The 15,065-nt window shown below is 40.0% G+C and overlaps 1 protein-coding gene across 1 annotated transcript; it reads right to left on the reverse strand.

The window, feature by feature from the left end:
• Nucleotides 1–6,538: 6,538 nt before the first annotated feature.
• LOC149846939 (uncharacterized) lies at nucleotides 6,539–10,032 on the reverse strand. The gene is made up of 5 exons (XM_089998220.1): nucleotides 8,486–10,032; nucleotides 8,141–8,333; nucleotides 7,834–8,027; nucleotides 7,344–7,502; nucleotides 6,539–7,219 (listed from the first exon to the last, which is right to left on the reverse strand). Exons 1-5 carry the CDS (start codon nucleotides 9,829–9,831, stop codon nucleotides 6,892–6,894), a joined length of 2,220 nt encoding a protein of 739 aa, XP_089854346.1. The 5' UTR covers nucleotides 9,832–10,032; the 3' UTR covers nucleotides 6,539–6,891.
• Between the last annotated feature and the right edge of the window lie 5,033 nt (nucleotides 10,033–15,065).

Here is a 15,065-nt window from a genome sequence, read left to right on the forward strand (position 1 = left end):
TGAGAATTTAATTATGAGATAATTTTCAGTTTTTTAGTTTCCAATTAATTTCTTGTTATTTTTTGCATTTGCTTTCAATTTCTAGTTTTTTCTTGATAACATTAGATATTTCTAGACAAATTAGTAGTTGGGTAGATTTCTCTGCTAATCCAATCTCGGGTTTGCATAAAAAACACACTATCTGATGCAAACCATTTTAATGTAAAAGATATTGCACACTAGTTTCTAGTTTATGGTTTCTTCTACTGCAGGAAGTAGCCAAGGTCATTATCTTCCGGAGAGCACATTTGCATCTCCAAATTGCAAGCAGCATGCTCACAGCTACATAGGAAGACTTTTTTTAATGAGGAACCCTCGCCGAAGCAAGAAAAACCCCGGGTGGGGGCCGACGACCACTTTCAGGAGGTACAATAACTTGATCAAGAGAAGGACCGACAGAATTTACTGTTAGGAAAGTTTTAAAATATTAATGATTACTACCAAAAGAGTTTTGAAAAAGTTTAGTCCCATATCTAAGAGAGAAAAGTTTTTCAAGAGGTTTAAATAGAGAGTTTGTTATCTATTCTTTACTTTGGTAAGCCTTGATTCTTTAGGTAGATTGCGGACGTCGCTGCATGCGCCGTTCGCGCACACGCGCGTGCGTGCGCTTGAGGCGCACTTTGCACTTTGCACTTCGCAGCGGTGCGAGGTGAAAATATCTGTTTTGCTTTTCGGTTTGAGTTATCTGGCCGTTTGAAAAGCTTTAAGTTGCATGCATATCGAGTTAATGTTGCATTGTGACTGTTGGGCGGTTTTGGAGGCCTTTGATTGACAGTCAAAGGTGGGTAACCGTTCAGGTACTTTTTCATCCTATTTTCAAACCGTCAGATTTATGGCCTTTAATCTCATTTATCGCAAAACGTTTTGGCCTCTCTAAAAGTCTATAAATATCTTCTATTTTCGTCTTTTGAATAGACAAGAATTTTTCGACTATCCAAAATCTTCTTCTTCTTTCTTCTCGATTTGGCTTGCAGAGTACAAGTGTGGTAGAGATCATCTGTTCTTGCGAAGCAGTGACTCTCTGGAGGTTCAAGCCTAGTTGTATCCTGGGAACTCAGTCGCATCAAACCCTTTTTCGCATCTTCGGACTTCCCGGAGTGGGGCGATTGAAGTTCTAAAGATAGCGATCTTAAGAACGTGCCTCTAGGCTTGACATCTCTTTTCTGAAATACATTTTCACAAGGTTAGAATAACATTTACTGGTCCTCAACAGGCGTTTATTGCAAGGTAATCAGTTGGAAGGTTCTGATTATTTCAACATGTACCCATCTGTTTAGAGTGGCTGCTGGAGCTCTCTCATGTAGTCAGCTGTAGAAGTAAAATGCTCAGATGGGTTGATTGGAAAGATCTCCCATGTTACCACTTGAGAGATGCTCATTATCATCTTATATAAGATATAGAGGAGAATTACATGACTTGATATGTGGGATTTACTTCATAAGAGTTGCAACAGAGATAATTCACAGCAGTTATATATGGTAAAATGATACAACTAACTAGGGACATCCAGAATCATCTTTTGAGCTGGATCCCACCCTCTTTGGCGCTACTTTGTGCATTCTTTGTAGTAGTAATCATGGCGATCATGACTTTGATAGTTTGATTAACTTTTTACTGAGTTAAAATTGAATTATTAAAGGCATTGCCTAAGGGAGAGTGTGTTTGAGCCTATGGTTGAGTGAGCCGATTCTCAGAGTAAAGAACTTGGCCTCATCCAACTATATGCCCAGGACTCAGAGCAGTACAGCTTAGGTATAATTTGGATAGTTACCAGGAAATGAAATTGATACGAGATGCGACGCGTGAATCAGAAGCAGGGGAGAGTGTTAAAAAGTGGTATAAAGTAGGAAGTGATTATGCGAGCGCACGAAAAACGTATAGAAAACACATGGAAAGTAATATGAAGCGTGGGCTAAAGCAAATAAGAAATGACATGAACACAAGAAGCTTGTTATAAAATATTTATTATTTTTAACATAAAAAGCGTAAGTGAGAGAGACGATTAGGAAGCAAAAAGAAATCAAACTGGGAAACGAGGAGGAAGTGGGATTCCCACTAAAGAAAATTGAGTTTCTCATAGTTGAGAAGCGATTTTCTCAAAGCTGCCCCTCTTTTCGGGAAAGCTATGAGTTTTCATTTCCGAAGTGAGCTTCTCCATATAGCAAGAAGTTTCTGGTAACTATGATTGTGTACTTTCTTGGGGTCTTTCATATTAGGTTTCATTTGCTTTCCTTCTTATGTATGATCCATGAAATGATAGAAATAAGCTGAACCGGACTGGATTGGGTCAGCTCATCTGGCGTTGCATCTGTTCCTAGTGAGTTCTTGCACTCATGATTATAAGCATAACGGCCCCACTTGACTCTGTCATAAGTATGGGCTCTCCTAATTCCTGGATTTCAGCAATAGATTTAGCCCTGCATCATGATGATAGCTCACCCATTTTACAAGTATAGATCTAAAATACTTATAAGCAAATGAAAAGTGAGGAATAGCTTCCAATGTCATAGAACTGAGCTGCCTTATATGTTTCAGTAGCTGTATATTGGATCTAGTAAATGGATCCATTGTGGCAGGGAATCCAAGGAGCCACACTATACGGGTTGGCTCGTAACTCATGGAAACATAAAATGCATGATATTAAACTCTAAAATAAAGGCTGGGTTAACGGCTACACCAAGGGGAGGTTACTTAACCCAGCACCTGCCCACAGGAAAAATAATCCAGAAAATGGAGCATCTCCTTTGAATCTGGCCTTTTCCTGAATCCCCTTCTCTCCCTCGTCTTTTTTGTGGTTCTCCTCCCTCACTGTGCACATCCTGATCCAAAAATTCCAACACCATATGCCATAGAACTGAGTTGCCTTCTCGGTTTTAATAGCCATATTCTCACGAACTGAATGTATCTAGCTAGATTTCGTTTCCACCGTAAGCAAACACCCTGTGATTTATCCCATTTTTCTTAAACCCTGATTAGTACCAATTTGTTAGGAACCGACCACTCAAGGGTGACACCACCCGTATCTGAATGACTAGGGAAATTTTTGGCAACTCTCCTGATGATCAAATGGTCAGATCCAAATGTGACTTATTTATAAAACAGACACAAAAACTTTCCATCATAATACTTGCATTTTCATATAGAATATTTTATTTAGCTTTTAGGAATACAGTGTATATAGAGAGAAGCTTATCGAAATTTTAAGAGACAAAACTCGGACTTTTCTTAAACAAAACAAGAAAAAAAAACTTATAGATAAAGTGCAGCCTACCTAAACTTATAGAAGAGGATCCGCGCGGTTGGTAGGAGCTATCAGTGCACGTCTCCTTGTGGTGGGACTTTGCGGGTTCAAAACCCGGTGGTACCTTAAATAGTAGTAACTGGTGGGTCTGCATCAGTGTTGTGAGAAGTGTACGCCTCACAGGCAAGGCGCACCCTCAGTACCTGAAGCGTTCTGGAATTGCTTTGAATACATAATTATCTAAAATAATTTCAAATATATCACTGTTTGGATTGCCCTCACTATGATTTCAGCTAAATGTTTGATGCAAGTTTCAATAGCATTAATAGCTCCCGATTAATTGCGTGGTGGTAAACCACTAAAAATCTTGCATTAGTATAACTAACTTAAATTTACATATACTTGTTGGTTGTATATAAGTAAGAGATGTGCGTAAAAGTGAATTGCTGAAAAACTATAGTTTCATGATAGTTCTATTGCATGTATGCATTTGATATGTCTAAGAAAAAAATATTTATATGCATCACAAAGATTTTTTTTTTTTAGGCCATTTTTGATGGAAACAAATTCAAGGTTATAATTTAAAAAAATTGGGAGCTGTTTATTTTTCAAGTCCTTCAAAAACCTTATATTTACTAAATCAACCATCAAACAAACTCAGATATGTATATTTATATTAAAAAACCATTTACCATTGCTATTTTATTAATATTATATATTTTATTATTTTGATCATGAAGCTTACGCTTCAACGCCTTGAGGCTTATGCCTTGCTTCATAACATGCTCAACGCCTCGCTTCGCCTTATCACATTTAACAACCTTGGTCTGCATAACCCAAGCTTGCCTTTCAAAAAATAATAATAATAATGAGTGTAAAAACCTATGTCACAATGATTCATGGACTCAGGACGTCGGATTCATATTCAATTCGAAAAAAAAAAAAAATGGACAATAAGGACCCAGAATTTTTTAGTCAACAAAAACTATTTTTGAATATGTTTACATTAAAAATAGTTTTTTATTGAAAGAAAAATTAAATATAATAAAATATTATCTAAAAATATTAAAATAATGTCATACTTGTCGGTGTCTGTGTCGGCATGCCCGCTCGTGTCACCACAGACAGACAAAATGGCGTGTCCCTGTGACATAGGTAAAAACTAAAAACTTGCGTGAACTCTCAGTTAAGGATGTGTTTCAGTAAATATTAAAGTTGGTGCACTTTGACCTTTCATTTGAATTTCACATACCTCTTGGATATGGCTAAAATATTGACGCTTGATTCAAACTTGAATGTACATGGATCATGTAAGGCGAAGAACATATTTGAGTCGGTATTCTTGAATTATGACTAGTTTGAATTTGATTAAAAATTTGAACCCATTTTTATTTTTTATATATACTTATTTTTACCTACTTTCTTAGCAATTTTTTGTACTATCATCCCCAATCTGATGTACTAGCAATTTAGGCCAATATTTTCAAAACCAGAGAATTGACTGGTTCACTTCCTAAGAGGTCCAACAACTCACCCTGATCGACCCCGTTACCAACCGTTGCCAATTGAAAGCGAGAGCGGATCAGGTCAGAGGCAGTGATACCGTCGGAGCTGCTCTTGGATATATGCCGTTCACCTATGTGATGAACAGCAGCCAGAACACCATAACATTTGCTTTCTTTTTCAGCCTTTCATTGTTTGCGCTGTAAATGCCGCTAATTCAAAACATAAATGACTCTAAAAAAATTGTGGGACCCATCCAAGAAATAAGTGATTTATGAATGGTACTCTACTTGCCATTCATCACATGGATGAACGGCATTCAAGGGCGCCCTAACTGTTACCGTCAGAGCTGCTTCTGAGCTGATACTTTTCTATTGAAAGCATGTTGAGTATTGTTGTCATGCCCGGCATTTTTTTTTTCTATTAACTGTAACTGGTAGGGATCTGCCTAACCCCAGCTTGCCAATAAAGAAAAAGAGAGGAGAAAACATCTTTTTGGCTAGGACCTCTTGTTATGGGCTGAGAGGTGCCACATTAACCATGGCCCGGTTCCGAGATCCATGGCCTAAAATTCCTTGAGCGCCTCTGCCCACTGTCCTCTTACACAAACACCGGCTGAGTGTACAGAGGTGTTTGGCAAATTAAGAACGTCCTCTTACACAAAATGCTAATCTTAAGCTTGAGCAGTAGGTTTACATTTTAACAGGTTTGGCTGATCTAAAGATGATCAGACTTGGGAAGATACAGACAACAAAACAGGGCTTTTATGTTGCAGTCGGCTGCATTTGGGACGAGGGGGGTCATTGTTTGCAGGCGCTCCCCAATAGAACTCAGAACGAGACAACGGGAGGTGGTTTGGTGTGAACACCCACAGTTTTCCAAGTTTGGAGGTCCACGCGATTAGAACTTGAACAAAACGATCGATGGTACCCAATGAATTTTGTTTGTTGAAGACATCTGATACTAGGAACACCTTATAGAAAACGCACTCCAGGCCCATAGGATCTGTAGGCGTCGGTGCTAGAGATAGTCTGTTCCCATGACTGATTTATAAAATAGTAAGCACCATAATACCACAACACACCCACATCCACCCAAAATAGAGATGGGTCTTTTACATGGTAGAGATGATGCTTTTGACAAACGAGGCCTCCATATGCTCTTGGAAAGAGAGACGGCTATATTGCAGGGCCTACAAATCACATTACAGTAGCCAATTTATTTTTTTTTGAATGGCAGTGGACCTGGGCAAAGCGGATCCCCGCTTTGCCCCGTTTGGATCAGGGATGAAGGGCATGAAACGGGGATGGAGGCGGGAATGAAGGTTAAAATCCATTCCGGTGCGAGAATGGACTTACGCTTTCCCCTGCCCCACCCCATCCCCACCTTGCCCCCGCCCCGCTCCATCCCCAATCCTTCTAAGGGATGACAATAGGCCGAGGGAAAACAGGGTCGCGCCCCCCCTTGCCCCCGTTTGGTCGGGAGGACATGAAACCGGGATGGAGGCAGGGGTCGAGGTTAAAATCCATCACCTTAAGAGGATGGATGGAGGTTCGGATTTTGAGACGGGGTGGGGGTGGAGACCTTCAGCTTGGCACAGGACTACCACATGGGATACCACCTCGGTGGCACAGTCGCCAAGTAATTACAAACATGAACTTTAGGAACCATTGGATTTCAACCACCAAAGATTAAATAACTTTACAATGTGAAACCCTTGACGAAAAGAAACTATTACACTTACAGTGAATGATGTATAGGAAACCAAATTTCAAATTTATTACAGACGTCTAGGGCTTCAACCCCTGAGAGTAAAATTACCTTTACAATATGCAAGCCTATGCAAGGCCTTCAAAAAAATACATGTACGAAAGAAAAAAATAAATAACTTCGGTATCCTCATCTCTACCTATAGAGAACATAAGCAACAAAGTCGGACTCCTTTTCTAAGTCGTATTTTTATTACCCCCACAACCAATTTCATGGCAGAGTAGCTTGTAAGCACAACCTCAAAAATATACACTCCATTCCCTCGGGCTCTTGCTTCTCATTGCCCTTATCAAACTCTCTGTAAAAATATGTACAGAGCAGCTACCAACTACTACCGCTCATCTGCCCATCATTACTAGCTTTGCATAGAGGAGCTCATTCCAAGTGTCAGGAAGGCCGGGCAGACACCAGTGACTACAATCCTGGAAACTCTCAGGCGACCTCCTCTCTTCTTCAGTCAAATGTTGCTTCCTGTAGATGGAAGGGTGGGCATCCTTTCTGTAATCCGTCATCCTGGTTATGTTCAAAAACGAAATTGGCGTCTTCATTCCACTGAGCACAGACTCTAGCACTCTCATCTTTGGTGGGTATGAAGACAGAAAAGAGTCCTGAATGATGGGCTCTGTTTCGTTATCACATTGCCCACCAGAATTCCATTGCCCACCACTTTTTTACGTTGCAGAAAATGGGAAGGGAAAGAAGAAAATTGTTAGAACTACAACAGAATGGATAAGACTTAATTTACAACCAGACAAACAAAGGGAGAGAAGAAATCGTAAATTTTGATTACCTGAAATGTGAAGATGAATACCCTCTGAAGAAAACCGTGGTCTTCTTGGGATTCACGTTTGTTTCAACCCATTTAGCCCACGTCTTCAGAGCCTTCTTGTAAGCCTCATGAACGTCCAACTCGCTATAGACATGGTTTCCTTCTTGATAGTAATCCTTCCTGAAATATTCCCATATGAAAGAATCCAAGGTGAGGAACAATACACTGAATTTCTGGTCCTGTTGAAGAACCTCTGAGTTTTAACTAAAGCAGTCCATCCGATTTCCCATTCTCGCTGAAATTTAGATTGTTTTCCTGTAGTCAACTTAGACTCTAATTCTGATCCTACTGAAAATATTATTAGTTCTTGTGCAAAGGAGAATTATTGCTTCCATATAGTGCAATTCTACAGATCATTTCCTCTTTCATGGAAACAAAATAAGTGAGATTTTGCAATCTTATGGAGCACCAAATAACTTTGCAATTTCACAGAGTATGTGCAGTTCTTTACCCTTTTGAGGTCTTCTCATGAGTCCACCAATGACCAGTGTTGAACACCAAGATGTCAGCATCCTTATATTTAGAGGAAGATCTCTCTATGATGTCAAGTCTCAGTGTTTCTTTGGCAATCCCATTGGGCTCCGGAGTCTCCCATTCCTGAACTAAAAACGGTGATCGGAAAAACTCCACAGAGCAACTGTAGTCCTACAACCACCAAACAGAAGAAGAAAATTACCCAATTCAGAAAACTACCATCAAATTCAGAAAAAGCAAACATGAAAAAAAAGGAGGAATTCTCTCTTCAGCATGTCACTTACAACAAATACGAAAGAATATGATCCTTCGGTTCTGAATTCACGCCGGCCGGATGCCTCAAACACCCTCTTCTTATCCTTGACGGAATTCCTCAGAACACAAACGAGCGATTCCCACATGTTTCTGTTGAGTGAGTCGCCAACAAAAACCAGGCGCTTCCCTCTCAACCTCTCCAACATGTCCTTGGGATCCAATCTGAAGAAACCCAACATAATAATAGAATAACCAAGATGACCCAATTTGGAGTTTTACTCAAACATACATAAATGAACCAAAATGAAAGAGAATCAGAAGAAGAAGAGGCACAAGATAACAGAAAGACTTCAGTTTTTCCTAACGTTTCCTACCTTGGGATGTTGCAGCCTTTCGGTTGCCATCTCCATTTCTCGTAGCGCCTCTCCTGCCGGCCATTGAGGTAGCAATCGAAAGGCTCGTCGATGAACGGGCAAGAACCCGCAGGGAAGAGAGGATACGAGTCATCCCTCACCCATCTCCCGTCGAATATGTCGCACTCGGATAAAGACTGCGCCTTTTTCCGATCACCACCACTCGGCATCACGCTAGAGCTCGTCGACACCCCGCCGCTGGTTCTCTCCGGTGGATTGCCGTTCGCCATCAGTTTTCCAGCAAGATTCGCGGGGGCATTGACGGAATCAATATTCACCACCGTGGTGGTTTTGCCGGAAACCGTACCGTTTCTCGCCGGAATCACTATCGCAGGACTGGGGAGTTTGTTCTTGTCGCTGGGAACCGCCGTTTTCTCTGACGAAAAGTTCTTGTTTCCGATCGAACTGATGTTGTCTTGGAGGACGACGGCACCCTTGACCATCGTCGTGAGATTTCCATCATCTTTCGCCGGATTCACGACCAAGGGACGCGAATCCTCCCGTTTTTTCGCCATACTATCACCTCCCTCAGAAGCAACCGAAACGTTTTGAGGGCCATTGCCGGATTTAGGAGAAACAGACTGTTTTTTCTCAATCTGGGTCGTCCCGTTGCCGGAAACCGAACCGCTTTTTGCCTGATTCACGATCAAGGTACCCGAATCCTCCCGTTTCTTCGCCTGACTATCACCTCCCACAGAAGCAACCGTAACGTTTTGCAGCACATTACCAGGTTTAGGAGATGCAGTAGGTTTTTTACCGATCTGGGTCGTCTTGTTGCCAGAAACCCCACCGCCTTTCGCCGGAGGACGGGGAGGAACAGTAGGAGGAGGAGACCCACAGTTTCCTTCCCGTCTGGGACCGCCGGAGGAAACCGAAACGTTTCGATGGTAGTCGACGTTAGGAGAAGTAGAAGGGCCACCACCATTCTGAACCATCTCATTACTGCGGGGAGGCGAGTACTTCTCCGGCACGGGCACGACACCTCCACGATGGTCGTCGAGCTTCGAGGAAACAGAAGGATTCGTGTCTGGAAACATGTAAGAGAAGATGGAAGAGAAGGGCAAAGAGAAAGAAGAAGAAGAAGTTGCAGAAGATGATATGGACGCGTTGGTTCTGAAGGAGAAGAAGTGGGAGAACCAGAATGAGGTGTTGCCAGATGGGCTCACGGCGAGGAAACCAGTGCAGAGAACGAACATGACCATGAAACCGTAGGCGAAGACCATCGTCCTCCTGGTCTTGAGGAGTGAAGGATACGTCTTCCCGTCCATCGTGAAAGTGGGCGAGGGAGGCTTCTTCACTCCATCCATGGCCTGAAGCAGAAGAAGCAGAAGAAGCAAAAGAAACAAAGAATAGGAAGAAGAGTCCTCTGCAAGAAGGCCCAGAGGGGCTTCTCACTTTTTAACAGAGTGGAGAGAGAGATACAGGGGAACTGCGTATGTTCGTGTGTGCGTTCACTTATTTCCGAAAATACCCCTATATATTTCTTCAAAACACAAGCTCACCACAACGACGAAGGAGCCTCACCCGTCTCTGTGGTTTATAAGCCTTGTTTGGGCCCTCCGGATCATCACCGTTAGGTGTCAAATAAATGCGAGGAGCGGACGGGTGGCATGATGATGGGACGTTAACGGTAGGGTTGCTTCGTGGTCTCTAATATTTATTAAGGGCATAACAGTCATTTTTTAAGAGCGATCTGGTGATCAATGAGGACGATGTGGGAATTCACTTGTCGGTGCACTGTTCAGTCCAGGTTGGACCGTATTGTAACAGTACGAAACAACCCTACCGACTGTCAGTGGGGGCTGGGTGTTTGTGGTGCTTCAAGGTCTTTTTTTTTCTGCCTAAGTTTTATCGTTTACGATCCAAGGGTCAACGACATTCCGCATCGCCGTACCGGATCCGTCAAGCGGTCTCGTACGTATTATAATATAACCCTATGTGGTCGTCGGGATGGTGGGAGAGGCCCAATTTCGTCCGTTTATTTAATCGGCCAATCAGATCTCTGTCCCCGTCATTTCAGGAAGATCGCAGTCGGGTAAATTTTATTTTATTTTTTACCTTTGGTTTTGCTGTACCCCGCCGGTAAAACGGGGGAAGTTATCAACTTATCATTAACGGTTTCATTTATTTGTGTCACTATAATTAGTTTATATGGAGGGATCAGCGTAAAAACACAGTAAATATGAATTTTTATCAGCGCTGATATTATCAGTATCGGAATCGGACCTGTATCGTTTGGCAAACTATTTAGGTGAATCGATACCGATTCTCAAGTGAATCGTTTTAATTGGCCAAAAAAATAATAAAATATTACCTATCAATCAGAACATAACACTTATTAAAATAATATTAAAAATTAATTTTAAGTTTTTTTTATATTTATTCAAAAATTGCCAATTCAAGTCGGTATTGATTTTTTCATGATAGGTATCGACCGATTCAAGCCAATATGAACAATGTTAGATCATGGATTTTGATCAGGGACTGACACCAAAATCCAAAGCATTACACAATGGTAGGCACATAACATGTGAGTTAAATATGGGATTGAATGAAATTAAATACCTCATTCTAAGGCAAGGATAACTGTTACCTAGATGAGAATTATATATATTCCCTGCCCCTGTGCACTGCAGGCAGAGAACCCGATAAGGAATCATCCTAATGCAGACCGTTAATTACATCTTCAATTTCTTTCTCCTCTATCGATAGGGTGCTCACTCTCAGTGTGCATACTCATGTCCTACATTTCCTACATTGGTATCAAAGCTTCGTTTTGTTGTAAGCAGCAGTACTCGAGAGTCGCAGCAGCTAGATTGAGGCTCTCATGGAAGCAAGCCCAATGTCATGATTCAAGAAAAACTACTTAATGCTAAGAGCCGACAAAAAAGCTACATAAAGTAATGGCATAAAGAACTCACTTTTTCAGTTGAAGATAAGGTTTTCGTTAAAGTCTCTCTAACCAAATATGTTTTTCGCTTTATAAAGAATGAAAAACTAAGTCCCGAATTCATTGGTCCTTTTGAATTCTTGAGCAGAATCGGAGAGAACATACCAGATATCATTGTCAGCTCAATATATTCAAATGCACAAGGTGTTTCACATGTCAATGCTTAGAAAATATGTTCATGACCATTTTCACGTCATTCAATATGAGGATATTGACCTCATGAAAGACATGACTGTCGAGAAAAGACCTGTAGAAATCAGGGACCAACGAATCCGGGACTTTAACAAGTGAGATGACCTAATGAAAGACATGACTGTCGAGAACATGTGTTTTGATCAAAGGTCATCCCACTTGTTAAAGTGATATGACAATACCATGGAATAGATGATTGCACCTAAGAGCCTGAGTCTAATATACAGGAAAAATATCCTAAGTTATTCACATAGTACCCATAATAGAATTTCGATGACAAAATTCTTTTAAGAGGATAATGATGTAAGACCCATAATTTTTCAGCAAACTTCTTAATAAAAATAAGAGATATTTTTATGTAATTTTATCGTATCAACCTGAAATATAAAACAAATTTTTTTTGCAAAACCAATTATACTTAGGACCTATATATCCTTAGGGATATATGCTCAAAACATTGAGAGAGCCATACCGCACTCATTTGGCAAAATATGAGAATTTCGCAAAGTCAATCTGCTTGTCTGGTCGAGATGAAAAGAATGATATACTCACTTTTTTTCTCAAAAAATATCACCAAAACTTCAAAAATATGTGAGCCCCACATAAATATCTCACAAAAATATCTTATGGGTCCCACATAAATATCTCATAAAAATATCTAGATGGGCCCCACAAGAGACACATACATCCTTATCCAAAAAGGTAGGGGTAATTTGGGAAGAAGGGGCATGCTTATCCCTTGGGGTGTGGCCTACATCCAAGGCATATAAAAAAGACCCTCCACCTTTTTAGAAATTGTCACCCCATCTCTCTACTCTCTCTTTATAGTATTCTTTCTCCCCTCTCTCATTTTTCTCTCTCTTGGTTCTACCCTATATCAAGCCTACTTGAAGTGAGCTTGGACCTGCCTGAGCCTACTTGACCTACTGGGTTAGCTTTTCTCTTTTATTTCTTAGTCTTAGTTTGGGTTAAACCTACTTGACCTAGATTGAGCCCACTTGAGGTGAGCTTGGACCTGCCTAACTTAGACTGAACCCAATTGAGTCAAGACCCCTTGGCCTTGACAGCTTGACTTTCTCTATCTCTTTCTTGACTAGGTTTAACTCATTTAACTGTACCTAGCTCATTTAAGGTATGCTTAAACATAGTTGAACCTAAATTAGGTATGATCCATTTTTGGCCTAAACCTCTTCATTTTTCTGCACCGGCAAGTTCTACACGAGATACTCTTAGTTGTGACTGTATTGGATGTAAGGACGTGCCGACTATGACTTAGGGGCACCTCTATGCTTGCTCTAAGCTACCTCTATCAGATTTTTGGTAGGTTTGGACATCGCTCTCTCTTTTCAAGTTATATTTATTAGAATAACTGTCATGTACGGTGAGATTTTTCTTACCGTATACCTTTCTAAAATAATATCAAGTCTCAGTCCTTGTTTCACGCCCTCTAAGTCATCATAGGTTTGCTTCGGTATTCACAGATGTATCCTTGTGACTACTTCTCGATATTTATAGTGAATTATGTGTTATAGGGTCCTAGTCTTTGGTTTACGCTCTCTAGGCTACCGCAAGCTTGTTTCAGCGTTCACACGTGTATCCTTGCGACTACTTTCCTATTTACTATATATATAAATATATATGCATTGCTTATGCACTTTACTTAGCACGATGTGTGGTTTCATTCATCGGGTCTTGCTACACACTTTACTTAGCCTGATGCATGGTTTCATTCTTGAACCTTCGCATTGATCGTTCGCTTTCTTATCGTGCTCTACTTAAGCACTTTACTTAGCCTGTTGCCTGGTTTCATTCACAGGTTTATACTTATGTACTTTACTTATCCTGATACGTGGTTTCGTTCACCGGGCCCTGCTTTATGATATTTACTTTGTCATCTCATTGTTATGTTTATGGGCTCATGCTTTTAATAAATATAGTTTCATTGTAATAAGCTTATAAATAGTTATCAATCCCTATCGCTCAAAGCATTTCAAAAGCTTTGACACATTCAAAATATTGTTTGGCAAAAAAACTCTATTGAAAAGGTTTCATATTTGTGTAAAACCACGTTTACACAAATATTTAAGTCACAAACGTAAGGCCTAGGTTTTCAATAAACCATGAAAGATATAACGTATGTACAACGGTGCACATCTATCTAAAAATAAACATAGTGTTTTTCCTGTTAAACATGAGAGATGCTGCCAAAATTTCTGATAAGGTATTCTCTGAGATAAAAAAGAACATAGTATTTTTTCTGTTAAATAGGAGAGATGTTGCCAAAATTTCTGACAAAATACTCACCTAAGCTAGTATGGATGACATGATGATGCCCTCATTGTTGGAACTCTGCGAGGATGGCTTGCTTCATTTTTGCCTTCAAGGACATCGTGCTTATAAGGGTTGTGCGAGAATACTTGTTACACTTTATTAGGTCAGTGCTTATTGTGGCTAAATACGCTCGAGCAATCGATCAAAAGTGATAATTGATTATGCATACCTTTATAAACTATTGTACAAGAATAATACTCATAAGCGTCGTTGAGCTAGAAATAGTTATTCACTCGCAAGGGGTGCAACACTCGTGAAGGCCGTAGACGCCAAGAGTGATGTTTGCATGTATATAAATAAACATACTGATAGTGTCTGTCTACATGGAAATTGGCCCCTGTTTTGAAAAATTGATTGAGGTTGGGTTCATATTCTTTTTGCATAGAATGCACTGGATTGACTATGTAGCACTTGACATTCTAATAATAAAGATTATATCGTCGAATGCCTTCAGGACTTATACTTATTGAGGCAGACGATGATGATACCACCTTGAGTGACATATTTTATCGAATGAATCAAAGAGTTCAAACGGTTTTTAAGTTAGTTGAAGGTTAGGAGGTATGGTTATCCAATATGTGGTAGTTCATCTTTTCAAAATGCATGAACTATCTTTGACCATCGGTTCTCCAAGAGAGCCTCAAGGATGAACAAGTAATTTTAGAGTGTAATAAGGCAATAAAAGCACAAAGTCATATGAAGAGTTTTTTAAAAGGGGAAGCATTTATCTTAAATATTTAAAAACTAAATATTTTTTAGCATAAATTCAACATACATTAGGCGTCTATATGTAAATTAACCAAAAAAACAAACAAACTATGTAGTGACAGAGTATTTAGGTAAAATATTTGTTACCCTTGTGGTTAACCAACCCCCTAATTGGAACTCATATTTAAAAGTTATTTTGACCATATTTAACCAATGAATGTGTTCAACATGGTCAAAACAGTAAGAATCAACTCTTCGGTCAGTATTTTTCAAATGTAAAATGCAGTTTTATAAAGGTTGAAAATTCGATATATTGTAGCGCGCTAATTCTTCAATAAAATCTTACATGTTAGAATAATA

This window comes from Nuphar pumila, chromosome 2, assembly GCF_984573655.1.
Source record: "Nuphar pumila chromosome 2, dmNupPumi1.hap1.1, whole genome shotgun sequence".
Lineage (NCBI taxonomy): Eukaryota > Viridiplantae > Streptophyta > Magnoliopsida > Nymphaeales > Nymphaeaceae > Nuphar > Nuphar pumila.

Excerpts from the sequence above, each read along its gene's own strand:
- LOC149846939 (XM_089998220.1), bottom strand. The coding sequence starts at position 9,831 with ATGGATGGAGTGAAGAAGCCTCCCTCGCCCACTTTCACGATGGACGGG. Across the intron at positions 7,503-7,833 it reads CATGAGAAGACCTCAAAAGG|GAAGGATTACTATCAAGAAG; the intron begins GTAAAGAACTGC and ends GGAATATTTCAG. Across the intron at positions 7,220-7,343 it reads TATTCATCTTCACATTTCAG|TGGTGGGCAATGGAATTCTG; the intron begins GTAATCAAAATT and ends AACGTAAAAAAG.